Source organism: Solenopsis invicta, chromosome 16 (genome assembly GCF_016802725.1).
Source record: "Solenopsis invicta isolate M01_SB chromosome 16, UNIL_Sinv_3.0, whole genome shotgun sequence".
NCBI lineage: Eukaryota > Metazoa > Arthropoda > Insecta > Hymenoptera > Formicidae > Solenopsis > Solenopsis invicta.
The window spans coordinates 23,868,190-23,891,036 of record NC_052679.1 but is presented as its reverse complement, the minus strand read 5'-3'; the positions used below and the strand labels follow the sequence as shown (position 1 = coordinate 23,891,036).

The window sequence follows — 22,847 nt, the reverse complement described above, 5'->3', positions numbered from 1 at the left end:
CTATACTATAAAATGTAAAAAACAGAAATGCAATGATACATATATGAACAAGGTTAATATTAATAACTCTAATTAAAGAGATAAGAATATAACCTTGTAACAGTCTGCCAACCAAACATTCTTTTTCATATAGCAGACAATGTAAGCAATAACACATTTACGATATTTGTCCAAATGCATGGTATATAATGTATAAATAGCATATAACAACGTATAAATAGCCTGCAAAGATAAAGAATCGATTAGTTGCGATCATATAAGACTACGAACTACATAATCATAGTCCACTATCCAAGAAAAACGGTAAGTTCTTACATTTATCTAATTTTATAAAGTAAGTATTGAACTTCCAAATTAATAATAAACTATTTTTATAAAACTATTTGTATTATAAAAGTTTTAAACTACATACTTCTTATATTAATTAGTTTCTACCTTTCTTTCAATGTAACATATGTTGAAAGAAGGTGCCACACTTAAACTTTTCTTCTAAAATAAGTTTATCATGTCATGGAATTAGGCAATGAAAAATTTATACAATATTTTTGAAACTTTTACATATTTATACAAACAGAATAATTAAATTTTGACGTTCCAGATCTTTGAGAAAAATATTAGTTAAGTCTTGCAAAACTGACATCTCATTAAGGAAGATGTTACAATTATTTGAATAGTATGATGTAATAGAAACTTACATGGTTTGCTTACCTATAGTAGACAACCAAGTTTCAATTATAAAAACACAAAAATAAATGATAAAATGTAAATGGTCAATTTGGAGAGCAATGTTTTTACACTTTCATATTTTTATGGGCTTAAATAAGATTTCAAAAATTTAAAATGTTAAGAATTACATAAAGTATCCAAAATTTCAATTTTTTAAACTATTTTAATGAAAATGTCAAGTTCGAATATTTATGTTTTGTATACATAATTTATAAACTGGTATCTTCTCGTTTTTCCTCAAATGTTAGGAGAAGCTGTGACTGCAGCTCATATACATATAAAAATTTCACAAAATATTATTTATATTAATTATGTGACGCTGTCAAGAAACAGTGCTCAAAACTGTGTAACAATTTTAAAGTAAATATCGAATCACAAAGTTTAGCTATTGTGTTATTAAATATTATAAAAAGCATATTTCACAACTTATTTTTCTGTATTCTTACAAATTTTTACTGATTTTTATTAGTATTTTCTTTTATCGGAACTTCCCTTTATGGTTATAGCTTCCTAACAGTTTAGTGCACACTTACCTATGCACGATCAGATTAGCTAATCTCTAATTTATGGAAAAACTATAATCGAAATGGTTTTTTCCCTCAACTGGCATTTTCCTTCGACTTATCTTACATTAAAAATTTCTTATGTATGTTTCATTGAAAAAAAGGTGGAAAAATCAGACAAACTAACGTAACAACCCAATATTTCTACCGTATGCACGTATCGAATTGTAAATATATATAAAAAATAACAATTGCAGAGAGTTTTGGCAAAATGAAATTCGTAATTTTCGCTATTTTCGTTATGATTGCTATGGCTATGGCTGCTCCCGAAACAAAAGGAGCATGCAGTGCTCTGAATAAACCTGTAAGTATTTCGATTGCATTTATATATATTATTACAAAAAAATAGTCATTTTTGTATTACAAAGTAGAGAAAAAAACGAAAAATTAGATTAAAATTAAAAAATTTTGAATTTATATTTTGTTTTCTATATATTATACATATTATAAACTTATTAATTTTATTATATCCAAAGATTATTTTGAATCTGCGTTTATGTAAATGCAATATTACGTAATATTAATTTTTAATATTAAATAACATGTCTCAAAATGTTCTATTTTAAATATTTTAGTGCCAAACTTTTCAAGATTGCTGCCGTGCTTTAAGATGTAGAGAAGGCTCGTGCGTGAAAATCAACGGTATAGAACTACCTGGCATTCCCGATACAAGACCAATGAATCCCTAGAATCCCTGGGTCATATCTACCAAATGTGCTAAAGGAATATTGAATATTACTTGGAACTTCTTTATATCTGATGAAGAATATTATTTTGTATCTTTTCCTATTTAACCTTGGCGGTATTTTTCCTTCCTTACTTACTTATAAAAAAGAACAAAATATTTAAATAAAAACTTTTAAGAGCAAATCAATATTCTTCGTTTTATTGATCAACAATTTTACACATACACTCACTAGACACACACACACACGCGCGCGCGCGCGTGTCTTTTTCTGAAATTCTTACTATTACAAAAAAAAGAATTTATATATATATATATATATATATATATATATATATATCTAGAATCCGAATTAGTTGTTCTTTAATAAAATACGAAACTCTCTTAAATCGCTACTTGACAAATATATTGATTTCTTTCTGTGGCTTTATTAGTACAATTACATGAAACTGAAATATAAAGGCACAGCTGAAAGCAGAGTATTGTAAAGATAATCAATAGAAAGAGGGCAAAGCGCCGAAATAACGTGACGAAATAACGATGTGATATTGTAGGACGTTCTACGCACCAATTGTGCCAATCTCGCGGGAGCTGCTCAAAAGAAGAAACGAGTCCGTGAAATCCGGGCAGCTTGTCGAGTTCCGTGATGTTGTCCCAAGTTTCATCCGGTAGCCACTGCACGGGTTTGTTCGGCTGATTTTCTCGGTCCAGTACGATCCCCCCGCGGAGCAGAAACGCGTATTCTCCTGGGATGATCTTACCCTGCGCATCCAATATCTTCACACACATGTGAAACGCGAAGAGTAGCTTATGCTGCTCGAACAGACCTCGGCACGTGTTTCTATTTGCAAAAATAAAATCCTCTTGTTTTTCCCGAAGACTGCCCATTTCTCTTTTGCGTATATCAAAATGTTCGCGAAGTAAAAGGACTGTAACGGCGTCACATTACGTTCAGAGTGAGCTCAAGCGCGCGTTTCAAGCTCAACATTTTCCAACGAAACATTGATTTATGATACTGTGTAAGAGATAAGAGACTGGTAAAACAAAATACATTTTTCATTAAAAAAGTTTTCTCACCGAGAGATTATATATTACGTTATTATACATTCTCATTTAAATTAACGTTGAAAAATCCTTTTAAAAGAATATCGTTCCGAACGATATTGTACGTGCAGTTTTACAAAAAAGAAAATTTTGTTTATGTATTTTACTTATGTTTTTTCTTTTAATGCAAATTAGTGATGACGTTTAAACGTTACAGAGCAAAGAAGTCGAAGTATTCCGAAATTCTAATTACAATTCTTGTTTATCGATGAAAATCGGATGCTTGAAATTTTGTAATTAAGAGCTTAGAGAAATAAATTACAATTATACCTGTAAACCGCGTGTGTGTGATACTCGTTTAAGCTATCAATCCTCTCGGATAAATTCGTTTCCTGGGGGCTCTTATCAATGGAAATCATAAACAGTTCGTTGTATGCATTGAGGGAGAATTGATACATGGGATCGATAACGCTCATGTCGTTGAGGACGAAGAATAGAATCGAGGCACGCTTCGCGCATGGTTGATATCCCTCTCTCGCTAAATCGATCTCTTTTTCTGTCTGTTCAGCAACAGTCAAAGATTCTTGAATAGAGATAGATGTCGCCTTTGATGTCTGCAGGGTATTCAGCAAATCTAAATCATCTAGGAGAGTTTCCCCGGCCACGCTCAGCAAACTAATAAAAAGATACGACATATTTTATTAGCTAATTATCTTAGCTAATTGCTCGCAAGCACCGCTAAGAGTTAAAATAACTGGTACATTTAATAATTGTATGCATAATAAAGTACATCGCGAGTCTGCATTTATAAAAGCGGAAATGTTTGGAATTAAAGGAATTATGGTTTTAATGTCATCGATCTCACTGAAGTATTTTATCCTCCAGCTCTTTGAGAGTCCGTTTATCGGATGCGATTGTGAGAACCAGATTGTCTTTCTGTTCTTCGAGCTGCGGCTTCTCTTTTCTGACCACAATTGCTAGAAGCTGCGCTTCGAGCCCTACACGCGGAACAGAGTTATATTCCTTAATCTTGTTCCATCCTTCTCTAAAGTATATGGTAAGGCTATTAGTTACCCTGCTCCTTAATGGTGAAGTTGCATAATGTCGTTTTAGTTGAAATCTCTGGAGCATAGTGGGGATTCGAGAGTTTCGTAGTCATAAACAGCCGGAATTGCTCATTGTAAGTGATCATTTTGTCGTTAAATCGAATCATTATTTGATCACCTGCATCAGAGAGAATAATGAAAGTTAGAGGCAAAGTAAAAGTTAGTGTTCGTATTTTATACACCATCTTATTGTTATTATACAATAAATTAATTGTGTTCAAGTTAAAAATTCTAGGAAATAAAATATTTTTTTTTAATTGGTCTTCTTTTTTATTTTTGAAGATGAAAATTTAAAACTTATATCATTGTTAATGTATCGGTACATCTTTTACTTTTAACAATGGAATAAACTTTTTTATAATTTCCGCACAAACGTAACGCAATTAAACGAACGCAATTATATAATAGCGACATTAAATTCTACCAGATTTAATGAAAGCCTTTTGGAGAATCGGGTTCAAACTCGGATCGAGGGTCTCTGCGATATTTTCGAGCAGTACCGGGTTCCCGAACTGAATTGCTTTTTCCAGAACCCTCATAAAGTCCGCTTGACCAAAGTCGATTACTTTCAGTGACTGTGATTGTAATTGTTTCATTAAAATGACAAAGTAAATTCTCTGATTTTACCGATTTAAAATCGTTTCATCTCAAATTAGTTATTTAATTTTACATCAAATTCGGTATCAACGGCATATATGTATGTTACTGCAGGGGCATTAGTTTCTTTGAGAGATATATCGATACCGCGGACACCAGACATTTACGTTTTTCGCCTCCATATTTTTGATCCACTTCACCGCCTGACATTGCGGATCGATTACGAGGGGCCAACGTGTTCCCCGTGTCACTATGATGCCGTTCTCCGTGCTGAATCCATCGGACGGTAATCCCTGAATGTTCCACTCCCTGATTGTCGATGGATCAACCAGGAACTCTTTCACATCTAGATTTGGCGAGGTCGGTATTTCTCTATTGTATACCTTAACCGATCAATAAATTACAGTACGGACATTAATTCGTACTCTAAAAGAAACTAATTGCATCTATAATAAAATAAAGTTACGAAACGTAAAATATAAAAATTATTATTACTCAAACTTATAAATTAATAATGAAAATTAATTTTTTATTTTACTACAATTAATAGTCCTTGTTGCAAAAATATGATTGGAGTTGCATGTAATATGTTATTAGTTTACAAATTCTACAACTAGCAATTCAGCGAAGATGAATAAAAGCGCTTAATTCAACGTTAATGTAATTATATTTTAGTCCAAACCTTATGTATCTACGATTATAAAAGACCAAGTAAGGTTGAAACATGTATCATTATTTTTATGAATTTATTGGATTAAAATGTAACGTTCAAATTAATGTTGAATTAAATGCTGCCATCCTCGTTAAATTGCTTGTGGTTTTTATCAATTTATTTTGTTTTTATATTGACGAGCCTGTGCATTTTTATTGTTAAAAATTTTTTGTAGAGAAATTTTTTATACGATTGGATAAAGAATTATAAACAAAAAGAAAGAGCGAATTTTGAACTTACCTCCTTGGACCAAATGCTTATTAATTCTTGTCTATAAGTGGATACAAACGGACCGAGGTAAGACACAAATCCGGTGGATATCAAGCAATCACCCAGCAGCCAGTCGAAATATTCGGTTAATGACGCCACTGTGTTCTCCCACAGAATTTGTTCATCGGAAAGACCGTCCACCAACATTCCGGCACGCTCTAATTTTAACTTTAATAGTTGAGCCTGAGAGAAAGGGAGCGTAATTATACGAAATAGCATTTATATGAAATGTATTTTAGCAAATGCAAACTTCTAATTAAAAAATGAAGGAAGTGTTAAAATATTTATTGACCCTTCGCAGATCTTGTTTTTCATTGCTCTGTCAGACCAACTGGGTCATTGGAAAACGATTTTTCTAAAAAAATTTTCGGATTCTAAAGAATTTGAAAAACATTCTGGTATATTTCTGGTATGATCTTTTCAACATTTAGGAATACGATTCTACAATTATATGAACCGAAACATTTTTTTTACTTTTCTTACACGTGTTCGAATTCGAGGCAGAATCGACAAAATGGAAAACATTAATTTGGTTAATGTAACTCATGTTGGTCCGCAGAAGGTTAAATACGTACATATTTCTCTTATTAATTAATATTACGGCTATTGTAGCAGCTCGTCTACAAACAATGTATTAAAACGCTATTATTGCGAATGTGAAAAATCAGAGTTTCATTGTATAATAGAAATAACTTTTAATTAATCCGCGCGTAACATTGTGGAGTAGACCTAGTTTTCTCCATACATCAATATGAACGCTGGATTCGCTCAAAGGAATACATCTTGCCAATGGAAATGCGAGCAAATGCCGGCATCTGCAGTTACTAAGGTACAACTTTGTACAACTATAAGTGTTACGGGTGGACGGAGTCGGATTGGACCAAGCCGACTTCCTTCACCACCCCGTACTCTCTCGGCTTTATGCGAGGTCATTTCCGGCGTTCTAAAGCGTAAGAAAACACGAGTGTACTCACCAGCCTAATCAAATCCTCCTTTTCTTTCATCTTCGCGTCGTACATCCGCTGTAATCTCTCGAGCTGCTCGCGTGAGTTCTGCAGCTGCTGCATTGCCTCCTTTAAGGCCGTTTCCTTCTGTTTCAGCGACTCCAACGCGATGTATAGTTTTTCCCGTTTTGGTGCCACGATTCTACGATGCATCGTGAAAGTATAATCAAATTTTCCACAATGATTAACATAAGTGAAGCGATATATTTGATTAATCAATTAAAAAATACACGAAAAAAAAGACGGTTTTACTAAAGCATCTAAAAATTTCGCTAGATACAAATCTGAAAATAAATTCGTTGAACGTCAAAGTAATTACAATACAACATCAAAATTCAAAAATATATTTCATAAATATTTTAATAGAAAAAGTAAAATAATTCATAAAACTTGTAGAATATGTCTGCACCATTTTTGAACCAGCTCTGGAACAGTAAAATGTTCGAAATTTTTGCATTCGAAAACTTGTAGAAAAATTGCTGAAAAATTATTGAAAAAATTTGAAATTTTTTAAAAATACAATATTATCAAAAAGTTATTAAAATTTTTGGAAAATATTGCTAACAATAGATATAATTTTGTATATAAAATAAATTTATGTCATTCCTATCTTTTTTAATAAATTTGAAATACTTTAGAAATGATATTTAAATTTATACTACTTATTCAGTGGACTGCAATTATTAAAAAATTACAATAAAAATTATATATAAATATATCTAGTGTTTTTATTTAGTATTTGCAATCTGATTAATAAAGTTTAAATATTTTCGAAATATTGTTGGCCACAGTTTCCTGAATATAATCCAGGAAAAATTTTTATATGTAATTATAAATAAATTATATATGATTATATATATTTTAATATATATAAATATATTTTATACATATATATAATTATATATATTTATATATTAAAAACTTTTTCTGTAAATAAATTTAAGTATAATCTTTGAAATGTGTATAATATGTATAAAAAAAGAATGCATAATATAAAGACAGTAATATTTATTTGCGTATCGTTTTTGTATCTTACTAGATAAAATAAAAATGTGAAATTTATATCTAAATAACTGTTTAATAATAAAAAAAAACCGTCATATTACAGCATTACGACAAATGACATTTATTACTTGACGTATTACTATATCATCTAATCCATTAGTATGCAAACACAATTGAATTTTTTATTTTAAATATTAGGTTGACTTAACAATTCTAATACATTTCTTCAGATTTTAAGAAAATTTGTTAAATCTAAAAAAACATTTTTCTCTGAGTACTTACAAAACGTTTAAAGATTTGTTTTATAAATTAAATATAATAAATAAACATTTAACTCATACATATTTATAAGAAGAAGAAAGGAAAAGCTGAGGTCTGAAATTTACCCCTTGTTTTGAATGAACTACCTGTATAGCTTTCCATAGTTTTCCATAGCTATCACCCACATGCAAAGTGACTTGGCTGCAGCAGACACTACGCCGACCTTTATGGGATCGAACTCGGGATTGGACGTGTACTTGGCTATTGTTCGTAGAACTCTGTCCGATATATGATCTTTGTCGAAGTCACGAAGCTAGAAATCAGATCAGAGCGAGTTAGCTCGTGGAAATGAATGGACTTGTCAGTCGCAACATTGTCGCTCACTGTATTAATGAAGTTCACGTCGCTAAGTTGGCGCTTCGCTTCCGCCCACGTAGGTTCGGAGTTCTTCAATATCATCACGGCTTCCATTACCATTTCGACTTTCGGCGGCGGTCGCGTGAAGGATTTTATTTCAGATAAATCTTTCTTGCTCAAAGTTTCCAGCGCCTAAAATAATTCGCCATTTCTCTTTGTCATAACGTTCCATTAACATAAAGTCGTCAGATACATTCGACTCTTCGGTAAAATTTTTTGATAAAATATTTTTCTTGGAAAAAATAAACAGATATCTCTTTTTTTTCTCATTCTCTTCATACTTCTGATTGGAGAGATGTATTTTTTTTAGGTAGAAAGATTTAATTGCCAAGCAAAATCCTTTCATTCCTGATCGAGCGTGATCCAAAATTATTGTTTTCACAATATTGCGTGTTTATAATAAACATAATAGCGAAAGGGCTGATTGGCTTAATTAAACATCAGGCTAATTAACAGTAAAATTTATAGAGATATATGAAGCGGGAAGATTAAAGGAGAAGGAGAGAACGATTAGGAATTCTAACACTGTTTAAAATTGGATGACGCTCTTAGAAGGGGGTAATTCGATAACGACCTTGATGGCCTCATTCAAGGCAGGTTCGACGGTCTCCAGGTCAGCCCTCGCAAGCTCCTCGAGCTTCTTGCATTCTTTTTGCTCCTCGGCGATACGAAGCGATTTGGCGGTGATCTGTTTTTGCGTCTCATCAGCGTCGCGGCTTTGGTTTACTACGCGCGTAGCAAGCGTATAGCATCAGTTGAAAGCGGCGAACGATGCAGGCGGATACCGTATGATTAATTAAGTGCGCGAGAAAAGTTAGAAACCAGCGGGAGCGTTAAAAGCAATAAGTTTTTATAGATTAATCTGATAAACGCCGCTGATAATATATCACTGTCGCGTGCGCCGTGTACCTATCGTTACGAGGAATTCTTCGCACTCCCTCGTAGATTTATGAACTTGCTGCTGAGTGACTTCGAGCTCCGCCGCCATTTCTTTAACTTTCACCCGGGTATCGTCGATCTTCGAGAGGCCGCCGCGAAGTTTGTTCGCCTGATCTGCTAAATCTTGTCTCTTTTTCGTCAGCATCCTGCATGGTTCGGATACCGCTTCTATTTATTCTTATTTTTATCGAAGGATATCAAGAACACCGTACTACTTATGTCGTACGTAATTAAGTTGCACGACCCTAAAATATTGGAAACGTCTGCGTAACGCGTTTGTTCAATGCTCACTCTATATAACCGGCCACCAGCTCGATAAAATTCACGGGAGTCACGTAATTGTAACGCTTCATTTCGGCGGCCATTCTGCGAGAGAACTGGGACACCGTGTCGTGGATCAAAGAGAATGATGCTGCAATTCCATCGCGCATTCGGTCCTGCAACGGCGGCAGTGGAAGGGCCGTCGCGGATTGTCGCGGCTCCTGCAGGAAAAGTGCATCCTCGTAATGTTCGCGTTCGTTACACGGTCGCGGTGTAAATTTTTTACCCTATCCCCCTCGTATCTCCGTCCCCGCCCGAGCTCGACGTAAAATGGTTCCGTTACAAAATGCATTCATATAATGTCAGGATTAACAGCGATTCTCCCCTTTGATGCGCTTCATCGTCTAATATTCTCTAAATTAAAGCCAACTGCATTTAATACATGATTATTTCAGACGCGCGATTATCCCGCTCGACATTTTTACTCGGCGAATATTATGACGGGAAAGTATTTTCGTTTTGTGATATTAAAAAAGGGGGGGGAGTGAAAGGACGTAATAGCACCAGAAGTCATAAATGCATTAAGACTAAAAGCTGTATGAATAATAAATAATCGAGAAATGGAACGCTTTAAGACGAAATTCTTAGAAACGAAGGAAACGCATCACGATAGTTACACGTATTAAGAAGTAAAATTTTTATGAATTTATCGACGATGGGTGGAGTAAACATTTATTCAATTGCGACAATGTTTCCGCGCGTCTTTCGCGCATCGCGCATGTACTTCGCGGTAGAATTTTATTCGAGGGGTCCTGGAATGAAACAAGTACAAAGCGTTTCCGAGCGAATCTCGGCGAATTATGAATATCAAAAGCATTTTTCGAGGAATCCAAGCAACCAATCTCGGCCACGACCGACGGAAAGAGATGCGGCAGACGTCCGTATCATCAGAGGCAAACCGTAGATGGGAAAATAATCGGATTCCCTGAAATGGTCGGCAAGAAGAACGGGAGTGGGAAGGACAAGGGAGGGGGATGGGGGTGGAAGATTGGTGGTAGGAAACGCGCGTTGATCGTAAGAATCGAATCGAATGGAATCGATCGCGCGGAAAGGGGAAGGGCGTACCCACCACTTTATTTTCGCCGGTGATAGTGAGCGTCAGATTGAGATTCATGAGGAACTTGTTGCCAACTTCGAGGAGAGCTTCTCTCGGCCATTCCAAGAACCAATCGATGGTCGTGCAATTGATCAGGGAAGGGTACTGCCGTAATCTGTTCCTGAAGGCGTCGCCGATCGGGCTCATGCACAGAATCAAATGCATATTGGCACGCGCCCTCTCGATCAGGAAGGAATATACCATCTCAGTCGTTGGTGCCTTTCCAATCTTCGTTACTTCCTTTGCTAGTCTATTTTTAATCTAGAGAATGTAATATATGTTAGTACCCCCGTTGAAACGGTTCGCGACCTGTATTCGACCCTATTTTCGCCGAGCTGAGTTGTTAGACAAACGCAATTTGTAGCAATATCAGAACATTTAAGCTGCATGCGCTGTGCGCATATCACTGTCACATTTAACATTTTTACCATTTTGAATTATTTTTGATATGTGCAATTAACCGTTCGCATTATTCATGTGAATTTATTTGCCCTTCTCATTTACACAATTTAAAATTATTAGAAAAAATTTATCTCTGTTATCATTAAAAAATTATGGGGAAAATGCGTTTTCCGTATTTGCTTTGAAAACAGAGTTTCAAATGTGAAAACATTATAGTAAGGGTAATCTTCGAACTTTAATATTCTTTAACATTTTTATGAATTTTCAAGACTGCTTTGCCTTACGAAGTGACCATTTCGATTAAAGATATTTAAAAAATTTCAATTCCTAACACATACGATAATTTCGATAGGCAATATGTTAAAGGCACTATTGTATAATATTAAATATAGTACTTTAAAGCATTCTTGTGTTTCTAACAATACAAAAATATATTTCAAACTTTTTCAAGATAACGTAATAATAGCGAGAAGAGTACGAGACAGAGAATATTAATTAAATAAAATATAATTTTTACATGGAATTGAAAATGGTACTTCTGTTATCCTGTTTTTAATTTTGCTTGTTCACTTTTTTTAAGAGAGAACGCTGTAATATAGCGTCGCGGATTATATACGGATGGAGACGTAATGACAGTGGAGCGTATTAACCAACTTACGTCCTCCATTTCGTCGCTCTTGTAGAGATTAGCCACTTCGCCAGTACTCAGCATATTGTTGACAATCTCCAGAAACTGCTCCTCGACTACTTGGGTATCGTTGAAGAGGAAACTGGTCGGTTTGTTCTCCACCCCGGTTATTGAGTACAGAGTCTTGAGATCCTCGCGAAATTCCGGCATCCTATATTGCGCCGTAACGGCAATTTGATAGGTGGAGAGCTCGCACATGTAACTGGCGATACGCGAAAGCGATTGTCTACCGCTACCACCGATACCAACCAGAAGTATATTACCGCGGGGCTGCAGAAGAATAAATAAATCTCGAACTTATAAGGCTTAATTACAAATTAAAAATCGCACATTAAATCTTGTGAAGAATATTGGGACAACATGTGTAAAGCCGTAACAGCACCATTGCATCTTTAACACAACGTCGTTCAATAAAATAAGGTACGTACACTATACGAATTACTAACCTGCATTAATCAATTAAAAAATACACAAAAAGAACGGTTTTACTAAAGTCTCTAAAAATTAAATTCGCTAGATGCAAATTTGAAAATAAATTTGTTAAACGTCAAAATAATTACAACATTGAAATTCAGAAATGTATTTCATAAATGTTTTGAAATACAATATTATCAAAAAGTTATTGAAATCTTTTGGAGCATATTGCTGACAACAGATATAATTCTGTGAATAAAATAAATTTATGTCACTTCTAATTTTTTTAATAAATTTGGAGTACTTTAAAAATAATATTTAAAATTATACTATTTATTCAGTGGATTACAATTATTAAAAAATTACAATGAAAATTATATTCAAATATACCTAGTGTTTTTATCTAGTATCTGCAATCTGATTAATAAAATTAAAATCTTTTCAAAATATTGTTGGCCGTACTTTCCTGAATAAAATCCAGTAAAAAATTGTTATATAATTATATATAAATTATATATGATGCGTAAACTGTAACAGCATCATTGCATTTTTTAACACAACGTACCGTTGTCGGATAAAATGTTATGAGGCACACTATATGAATTACTAACCTGCGATATTACACGAACGACGCGACATACATGTTCGATCGCGTCGCGAAACAGGACGAGATCGAGGCGTACCACGCCAGGAGAAACATTGTACTCATCCATCTGTTCTTCCACGTAGCGCCTTACAGCACCGATATCGGGAAGCTCTTCGTATATGTCCCAGGCGTTCATGAAACTGCCTATAAATATTCATCGAGCTTAAAGCGTCTCGATATCCAGAATATAACAAAAAATAAAATAAAATAAAATAATAAGAGATAATTAATAATTACAGATATATATTTGTTATTAATATTAATAAATAGTAATAATAATTGCAGACATATGTAGGTTATTAATATTAATAAATAGTAATGATAATACAATTATAAATGTACATATTAATTATTAATGTTAATAAACAATGAACAGTGTGAACATTAATGTGCGTACGCTTACCAAAAACAGGACATCTCTTTTCCGGACAGACGTTATGGAAGGTCAACTCGAAGTACTTCCCGAGCTGATCGTTCAGCTGAGTCACGAACCACTCTCTGTCCCTGAAAGAAATTGCTCAGCATTTTTTTCTCCCGCATCCCAGGCCAAATTAAGTTAATGCCTCTTGAGCGCTTACTTCTCGTCAATAAGCCGATCGGAGAAAACTCGGAAACTCTCGTGGATCCACAATCGCAGATAGGTCTGCCTCGAATACTGATAGTCCTTGTGGCTGCGCAGTAGTCCCTGAAAGACCTGTCGGGGATCGATAGTAATTTTTGTATCCGCTGTCGCGTCTACTTTCGCGTAATTACCGCCGCACAGTTGCTCGCCTACTTTTACTTCTTGATAATACTTTTACCTTCGAAATATCTCGCAAGTTAAATAAATAATGCATTTTCGTCGGAGTGGGAAGCATCTTCTGGACCACACGATTGTATAGATCGATCGAGGCAAGCGTTATCTCATTTGCTGAAATGCGGATAAGAAAACGTCATTTCATATAATTGTCAATTACGCTCAATAGCAGTTGCATATCCCTTTGCGCTTACATATTCCTTTCACTTCAGCATGAAATTCGGAAAGGTGTTGCTTCAACATCATGCCGTAAATCCTTATAATCTGCTTTTCGTGTGGAAAGGTCATGTTAATGACGTTGAATTTCGTGACTAATCGATTCGTAATGACGTTGCGGCCTCCACCAGGTGGTCCCATGGCAGCTATTAATTGTACCTTCTCAATGTATTTCCTCGTTTGCTTCTTGCGATTGTACCTGTCAATGATATTTTATATATTTGTTGCGACAGATCATTTCAGAACATATTTTTTTTTTTTTGCGATATTTCTGCTACATCTGTTTCGACGCTTTTTCTTTCAAGATTTTTTTGTCTGTTTTATATTTTCTTGTATTTTGCACGTAATACCAAAATTCATAATCAATCCATTGGCGAATCAACTCCAACGGCGGTTGCGATCCGTATTTTTCCTTCATGGGCATATTAAAATCGTCCATGAAAGCGATCATGGTCTTACCGCCCGTGGGAACATAAACTCCTTTCTTTCGTTTCTCCAGTCTGCTTTCTATTGCATCCTGAACCAAGAGGGTCAATGTAAAACGTTCATTCAATATTTAAGACTATTATCCATTCGATATATGTTCAGTGCCTTACTTGTACGTTACCGGATGTTGTTTGGGCCGACATATTTACAAGCAGAACAGCGTATTTCGTGTCGTCTAGGAGCTCAAGTACCGAGTGGATAGTGGACGTTTTTCCTGTACCCACTGGACCCACTACGAGCACCGGAAAACCATTCGATAGAAGGGAACTTACGATGTAATCGTATCGTATTGTGTCTACGGTAGGTACTATTATCTTGTAAAATGGTAGGCTGTAAATCGAGTTGAGGATATATTAAATTCCCTTAGGAGATAGTATAATGAATTATCGGCGCTCAGTCAATTTTCAACAAATTAAAGAATATGTTCAATCAGCAGACGATGTCTTTTGAATATTTATTTTTCATTATAACGATTTTTAAATATTTAAAAAAACATTTCAAAAACGTTTTTTCGTTTGTTGATTAGGTAATTAAATGTAATATTACAACTTGAATTACTTAAGTGTCTATATAAAATAGATATAAAAATTACGTCAAATTCAGAATATCCTAATTTCGAAATTCAAAACATTCTAATTCTGAGGTTAATTAAATTTGTGCGCTGCCATAATTAAACAATTTAATTATAAATTGCAATCGACCGAAAATTATCAGCACTTGTAACAATTTCGATTGCACTAGTGCGCACTGGTGCACATTAAAGCCGCTCTACTAGCTCTAATATAAGAATAAAAATAGCATCAAATATCTTTACGTCAAATTTGCTATTAGACAATTTTCGAAGAAAAATTGACAGATATTAAATACAATAGGATACCACTTGAATTATTTAAGTGTCTAAATAAATTATATAAAAATTATTATGTTAAATGTAAAATATTCCGAATTTTAATTAAACTTGTGCGCTGTCATAATTAAACGGTTTAATATATTATAAATTGCAGTCGATCGAAAATTTTGCAGAAGATTGCAGTTTACGGGGTAGCTTCTGAGAAAAGCTAAGGAGACGACGATTCAAAATTTTCCAGAAGAAATTAGAATGCTCGTGACACACTAATTGAATGATATTACCGCTTACCCGGCTTGAAATTTCCACGCGGATGATAATTTTTCCTCCCATAAAATGAAAGTACGCAGACGCGGGTCCACGTAGTACTCGTAGACTGTGTCCCGTAACGGAAAGAAACTTTCAATTTCCCTTATGAATTTATCTATTTTCTGGCGACCGTCCTCGTTGACCGAGGCGCACAGTGACCATATAATGCTGCAACGCAGAACTGAATGTAGTTATTTGGTGCTTTCAAACACTATTACCATGTCATTAACAAGGAACTTATAGTTTAATATGACTTGCAAACCAGCGGACAACTACAATATCAGTGTCACTTGGAATTGTCCAAGAGCAACGGCTAATATTCGCACCTGTGCTGCTTGCGGCTGCCGGTTGCGAATTTGCAACTTTACCTCATCGAGGCGTGGTTGCCGCGTTCCATTTATAATAGTTCGTCATCGAAACGCGTGTATTTAAAAAAAAATAATCAAGATGCTGGACGTACCAGAAGAAAAACCACATTTTACATATGTTGGAGAAAGCGTCGCGATCCTCGCCTAATTCCACGCCGTTTTGCGGTGTCGCGAGTACTTCGAGAAGCTTGCAAAGCGACTGAACGGCGTTCAATTCGTGGACAGGTATGAATTCCTCGCAATTATACCGCTTATATTCCAGTGTGACGTTGATGCGATCCTCAAACAGTTTATTCATCTGATTGCAAAATAATGAGATTGTTACGTTTCCCAAATCGTGGGCAGATTATTTATACAGAAAAAAATTGATTATCAAAAGTCAACTATTCATTGTTTCATATATATATACAAGAACGTAAAATCTTAGTGAAAGAATTTATAATTAATCTTAAAATCTTGAAAAAGTTTATAATCTCAATCTCAAAAAATTTGTATCAAATCAACAATTCATTGTTTTATTTATATTATATATTATATACAAGAACATAAGATCTTTATGAAAGAATTTATAATTTTAAAATCTTGGAAAAATTTATAATCTTGATCTTAAAAAATTTGTATCAAATCAATAATTCATTATTTCATATACATTATATACAAGAACATAAAATTTTTGTGAAAAAATTTGTAATCTTAAAATCTTGAAAAAATTTATAATCTCATTCTTAAAAAATTTAGATCAAATCAATAATTTATTGTTTCATATATGAGCGAGAATATAAAATCTTGAAAGAATTTATAATCTTAAACAGATATAATTGGCTTGAGGAAAATTTTTCTCATAAAAGCAAATTATGTCTGTTTAAGATTAGAAATTCTTTTAAGAAGATTTTATATTCTTGTTTATATACAAAACAATAAATTGTTGAGTTAGTACTAATTTTTTTTCTGTGCGGAGAGACGTCTCTCACCTCCTCGACAAACTCCGGTTTGGCGTTGTACTTTTGCAGCCACGACTTGACATACGGACGCCAACCGAGATGCTTGTAGTCATTGTAAATCATGCCTGCTCTGGAGATCGTCGCGGGAGATGCTGTAGCTAAATCTTGCACTTCGAAGAGCAACGAAACTTGGTCGGGCATAACGATACGGTCGTTATTTACCAGCGTCAGTACCTTAAAGTGCGGCGCTTTTATTTTCAGGAAACGCGCCAGTTAGCCTTACGCAATTTTCATCACGAGGAAAAGCGAGGAGAAGCGAACGAGGCGTAATACCTTGTTGTCATCCATGACACTGTTCATGTTCTCAATCCAATCAACGTCCACAGGTCCGTCAAAGAGGATCCACTTTTCGTCGGCGGTATCCTCTGTCAAAAGAGTATATAGCTATAGTAACGTGTTTTCCAGGCATAAATCGCGTTAGCGAAACAGGTTTCCTAATGATCTTGCTTATATTCTTCTTCCTTCCGTTTTTACTTATTATTCACAAGTATTCAATTTTCTCTGGTAACATTTTAATATTATCTAACTGATACGTCTCGTGACACAACGCTATAACAAACATATTATTCTGTGTTCTTATATATTTATATCGTCTTCGTAACAACCGTGTCTATCAAAATTGGCAAATCTGCGTACTTGGAATTTTTTGGAAACATATTTTCAACAGTCTTACATACAGCACATATTTTTTAATCACACAGCTGTCAAACGGAGCTTGATTTATGACAGAAATATATATTAAATATTTCGTTTAAATTCTTAAACTCATTGCTTTTTAGCGTCTAACGTACTTATTACATCACACGTATTACATTGCAATCAATCAAGCGCCTTACCGGAACAAGTTTTCCGCATGATGGACGATATCACTCCGTCGAGCCATTCTCCGGTGGAAAGATTGTACTCGCCGTAGAGTTCACCGAGACTCAGTGCCTTAGGATTAATGGGATGTACGTGAACGGTGTTAAAGCCCGGCTTTCCATCGCTCTTCATTGTCGTCATCGTATTCTGCAAAATCTTCCACGTTGCGGTTTTTGCGGTGTTTGACGCGCCGACGATCATCGTTGAGTGACGCGAGCTCTTCGTTTCGTACAGCTCAATGACTTTCGTCACTATCATGGGAATTGGCTGTAATCCGGATAATTTAGGCGATTAATTAGTCCCGTGATAGCTGGCTAAGCTGATTTATCCGGCGATTATTCCGAACGGTATAATTATATTTTTGCTAACGCCCAGAGAGAGAGAGATTAAATTCTAAGAAGAATGATGATCCGAAGAAGGTATCAGCTTGGTGCACACAAATTGATATTTGTAAGCGCCGGATCAACATGAATAATTTCTCGATAAATGTTCGATAAATGTCCTTATAGGGCCGCGACATAAAAAAATGCGAATGTTGGCCCCCTTTCTCCAGCAAGCGGGGAGTTATATCCCTCCTAAGAAGATTACCTGCAGCTTCAACTTGATTGCCTCGCTGGTTATATAACTGATAATTTCCTCGTAATCCACGGTGGGTACGTCTACGTTGGGGAAAAGATCCGTGGTGATATCGAGGAATAGCGGTAGGTCGTCCGAGGTAAGCTTGGCGACATTCATATCTTTCATGGCGAGAATAATTATCTGGATAACATTTAACTTGGTTAATGCAAGTTCACGGTAAACCTCCGAGCATAAGAAACTGTTGCATTTCCGTTGTTTCGTAAACATTTCATGTAAATGCAATGGCACAAAATTTAACAAATTGTTTAACGTTCCCTTTAACTTCTAAGTGAAATTTGTTACTTTGAATTTCAAGATTTCTTGTCAGAGATTTCTTGTTAGAGATTTTAAGAGAATAGTCACCTCCTCGTCGGGCAGACTGGGATACTGCCTTTTCTTTTTGCCGGCGTATCGAGTCAGCGTTACTATACCTCGCAAACCGAAGTCGTAATGGTATTGCTTACTAAGCTGCTGCTGGGCGAGAGAGTATAACGTATAGATCTACAAAGAAGAAAAGTATTATGCACAATTTTCAGCAAACTCCGATACTGAAGTAAGATTGAACAATTTCTTCAAATAAATAAAATAAACACATAGGAGTTAGTGACAATAAAGAGAAAAATATAAAAAGATTATTCCATAACAATGAAATTTAACGACAGTACATATTATTATTTATACAATAAGAGAAAAAATTGTTAGTGGTGGCAACTATAAAGAGATCGTACAAATATTGTTACACAGAGAAAAAGAGTTTCTTCAGTTTTAGTATTCGTTAGGTTTAGTATTTATTTGATTAAAAGTTGCTAAAAATTGTTTCATTGAAACAACATTATTTGTTTGCATAAAAATTTTGTTCTTTAATTAAAAATCCTTTATTATTTGACGAAAGTAGCTCTATTATTAATCGTACTTTTAATTCAAACATTGATTTGTTTGGCTTATTTCAAATAAATTTGTTTGGACATAATAACATTTATTAAGTTCAAAGAAATCGTTTTCTCTGTGTAGAATTATAATATATAGTTAAGTAAACTATATTATAGCTATTGCAACTAAGTTAATGGTTAAGAGAACCAATAAAAAATAGTGGTAATATACTATAGTGATTACAATTATTTTTTCTCATTATAATTTACAAAATTATTAACATTACAATTAGTTAAAAGTTGTTTAGAATTTTGAATAACCTTTCTGGCCAGTACGCGCGTATCTCGAAAACCTTCGCCGAACAGGTTGATTTCAGCAATCATGCTACTATCTGGCACCATCATCGAGATTGGTCGAAACATCGACTTTAAATTGTCTGGAAGCTCGGTACGTCCGGCGTAACCAGGATTCATTGTGATGAAGATGCCGCAGGTGTGTACCAGAGGTGTATCGGTACCGTCGAGAATGAATCTCGTAAGTCTCTGGGTGAGAGCGGTCAGTATCGATAGGATCTGTTGCGCCACTACTGATAACACTTCGACGTTAATTCTACGATTAAGAAAAAGATGTTTCCAAATACTTCTTTATCTTTTTTACTTGCGGCACTTTTTTCATTTGCTCTACCCAAATGAAAAAAAAAATGAAAGAAGTAACTTTCATATATTTTAGAGAAAAATCACTAATTAATGCTGGCATCTTTTTGGATAATATTATTTATATAAATGTTAAAAAGAAAACTTTATACACTTGAATACAAACTAGAAAATGTCTTCTATTAGGTACAGCAGTTTATATACTGTTTTGTATTTTGTAATAATTAATGTTTTTGTAATCTGAAAAGAGCGTTTGAGAAATTGGTCTTTAAAACTGGCACAGTAGACAATAACAATATAATTTATACACGATCCCATAGGATAGGAATTAATTATAAAATAAATTGTTAAACTAAGTAATAAAATATATTTTTACGTATTACAACAATAAAAGTTTATAAATTTAAAACTATTACTAGAACTAAATTCTCTTTTTTTATTTATATTTTTGGCACTTTATTAATGTATACGTGGATTTCTCACGTCCATTATTTTTTTTTCTTTCTTAGGGTATTAAAAAAATGTGAAAAAATTCGTGAAACATCGTCAACGTTGTTGTTGAAGATTTCGTAGTAATTGTTTGTTCTCACGGAGAAGTATAAGCTGCACAGCAATTTTATGTTCAAAACCGCATTACGAAAAAAATATAAAAGAAAAAATAATATAAACAAAATAATTTTGGAAAGTTAAAAACATTTAAAATAATTTAACATTATCAATAATACACTCACTGTTGTTTAAACTGTGCAATTTGTAAAAGTTAATTGTGCAAATTTTGTTTTTACTTTTCGAAAATTTATTTTTAGCAAATATAGAAAATAATTATGAATGCACGCACCAAGAGATTTTAAAAATAGATCATGCTTTATCAGTAATAGAATACAATGTTCAATTTTTGAGAAGTAAATAGGTGCTGCTTTAGGAGAGCTATGCCAGTATTAGCGATTTCTTTTTTATAATTAAACAGTTGGATAAGTTAATATTCCTTTCTTTTAAATTAAATTAAAATTAATTTAATTACATTAAAAGTTATGTAAACAAAATCTAACTTTGTTAATATTTATGTTATTATTAAAGTAACGTATATAAACTTACGTTGAATTAAAAATTATTTTTAAAAAGAATAATTTGTATTAAATTAAAAACTCCCAATTTTTTAAAGTTAAATTATTCAGAATAAATAATATGGATTACGAAATAAATTTAATATTTGATTTGCGAATTAAATAAAATAACAAAGCAAAACTATATTTTTTATATATTGTGAGAATGTACTTTTTCCTTTTATAATTATTTTTCTTTTTACATAATTTTTTAAATTGAAGAAAAAGTTGATAGGTTAAAGTTTATGTCTTTTAAAAATAACTAATTAAAATTCAAATTAAATCGTTTAAAATTTACTAAGTTTCGTTGAAGGTTATTAACTTTTCAACTTTTAATTTTTTAACTATTTACTCTCCAACTCTGGAGAGTAAATAAAATTAAATAATAAACATATAAGTTATTTCTTCTGATATACACATTATTAATTATTTTAATATTAGCCACGCGTTTTGAAGAGATTTTATCTTTATGTCTTTCTATTTGCGGAAACAGCATTCGGACTCGAAGAATATTCACCGGTTGAATTCGTCGAAGCATCCCCAGGCGCCGGTTTGCGACAGTCCAGAAAATAATCTGCCCATACTTTTGTAGTCCAGTCCCTCCGAACAATTTTGCACGATTACGTTGAAACCCAGCGCTTTCCCCAGGTCTTTTACCGTTTCAGTTTTTCCAGTGCCCGCAGGTCCCTTTGGGCTACCGCCGCGGTATAAATGAAGAGCCGTTGTCAACGTGATATAACATCTGCACGGGATATAAATGCCAAGAGTTGTTTCATTATTTAATGCGCGATAATACGTGACATTTGTGGGAATGGAAAATTAACAGATAGAAACGTTTTGAATGCTCCGCGATTACGAAGTAGCACGATTATTATATTACTCTGTACGTATTTTAATGCGCGTTTCAAAATGTTTGAGCAGTAAGGTGTAAATCGTCGCGAATGAAAAATTAATAGACAGGAGCGCTCTGAATGTTCCGCGATTTCTAAAATATTTTGAGTATACGGGTACGTAGAGTATACCCGGATTATATTAGATTATATTAGTCTGTACGTATTTTAATGCGCGTATCAAAATGTTTAAGCAATAAAGTGTACGGAAAGGTCGGGTAGTACCGGACAGCCGGTACATAGTATCGGAAAGTTGTTTCAAGCATTTGCCTCTGAAGACAACACCTGTGAAACAATCGGCGTGTTGACTGACGAAAAAAAGCTGATTACGCCATATTAGAACAAACGGCAGTAGTGTTGACAAGTTGCAATAAATTTCGTATTGTATACAGCTGTTTTTAATGAACAAAGATAATTTCTGGCTGTAGCTTGTGTGAAAGTAAGTATAAATAGGTTTTTAGTTTATAGTTAGAAACAACGTTTATTAACCTTTAAGTTGTAGGCTATAAGTCTCTTTAGACTTACTAATACGCAAGTGACAGCCGATTTTTCGTTGCGTGCTGTTCGGGTTGTATCGAACAATCTTTACGATTGATAAAACTTAAATTCTCACAACATTTTTTGTATTATAGGGCAATATGGGCAAATTAAGTCATAAATGGGACGAAAAGAGTATGAAGGAAGCCATAGAAAAAGTTAGAATTAAGAAAATGACTATTAGAAAAAAAAATGTTAAAAATGTTAAAATATAAAATTTTCAAACATTGTTTATTTTATTGACTTGTTGTTACGTTAAGAAATGTTCATTTTCATTTATTTATTTGTGTTACTTATATAATAATATAAAATAATAATAATATACATATATAATAATGATATAGTAATAGCATAACTTGTTTGTCACATCAAAAATGACTCTTTTCTCACACACTA

At 33.8% G+C, this 22,847-nt stretch overlaps 1 protein-coding gene and 1 long non-coding RNA gene across 2 annotated transcripts in view; one reads left to right on the top strand and one right to left on the bottom strand.

Annotated features, from left to right (window-relative positions):
* Positions 1-22,847, bottom strand: part of LOC105199816 (dynein heavy chain 2, axonemal) — a 66,676-nt gene that overhangs the window by 5,107 nt on the left and 38,722 nt on the right. The window contains exons 26-56 of the mRNA XM_039458787.1: positions 21,542-21,766; positions 19,589-19,877; positions 18,762-18,899; positions 18,369-18,539; positions 17,756-18,047; positions 17,193-17,284; positions 16,890-17,093; positions 16,011-16,216; positions 15,533-15,718; positions 14,505-14,724; positions 14,259-14,425; positions 13,887-14,107; positions 13,697-13,806; positions 13,475-13,590; positions 13,300-13,400; positions 12,862-13,040; positions 11,807-12,106; positions 10,723-11,007; positions 9,621-9,811; positions 9,300-9,475; positions 8,965-9,116; positions 8,358-8,522; positions 8,120-8,286; positions 6,678-6,849; positions 5,674-5,886; positions 4,889-5,104; positions 4,549-4,699; positions 4,093-4,242; positions 3,884-4,016; positions 3,349-3,693; positions 2,543-2,815 (exon numbers count right to left, since the gene is read on the bottom strand). Coding sequence (XP_039314721.1) covers positions 2,543-2,815; positions 3,349-3,693; positions 3,884-4,016; positions 4,093-4,242; positions 4,549-4,699; positions 4,889-5,104; positions 5,674-5,886; positions 6,678-6,849; positions 8,120-8,286; positions 8,358-8,522; positions 8,965-9,116; positions 9,300-9,475; positions 9,621-9,811; positions 10,723-11,007; positions 11,807-12,106; positions 12,862-13,040; positions 13,300-13,400; positions 13,475-13,590; positions 13,697-13,806; positions 13,887-14,107; positions 14,259-14,425; positions 14,505-14,724; positions 15,533-15,718; positions 16,011-16,216; positions 16,890-17,093; positions 17,193-17,284; positions 17,756-18,047; positions 18,369-18,539; positions 18,762-18,899; positions 19,589-19,877; positions 21,542-21,766 — 6,006 coding nt within the window. The remainder of the gene's footprint in view (positions 1-2,542; positions 2,816-3,348; positions 3,694-3,883; positions 4,017-4,092; positions 4,243-4,548; positions 4,700-4,888; positions 5,105-5,673; positions 5,887-6,677; positions 6,850-8,119; positions 8,287-8,357; positions 8,523-8,964; positions 9,117-9,299; positions 9,476-9,620; positions 9,812-10,722; positions 11,008-11,806; positions 12,107-12,861; positions 13,041-13,299; positions 13,401-13,474; positions 13,591-13,696; positions 13,807-13,886; positions 14,108-14,258; positions 14,426-14,504; positions 14,725-15,532; positions 15,719-16,010; positions 16,217-16,889; positions 17,094-17,192; positions 17,285-17,755; positions 18,048-18,368; positions 18,540-18,761; positions 18,900-19,588; positions 19,878-21,541; positions 21,767-22,847) is intronic.
* Positions 209-2,163, top strand: LOC105199506. The gene is made up of 3 exons (XR_850932.3): positions 209-303; positions 1,487-1,593; positions 1,865-2,163. It is a non-coding gene; the product is annotated as an uncharacterized LOC105199506 (long non-coding RNA).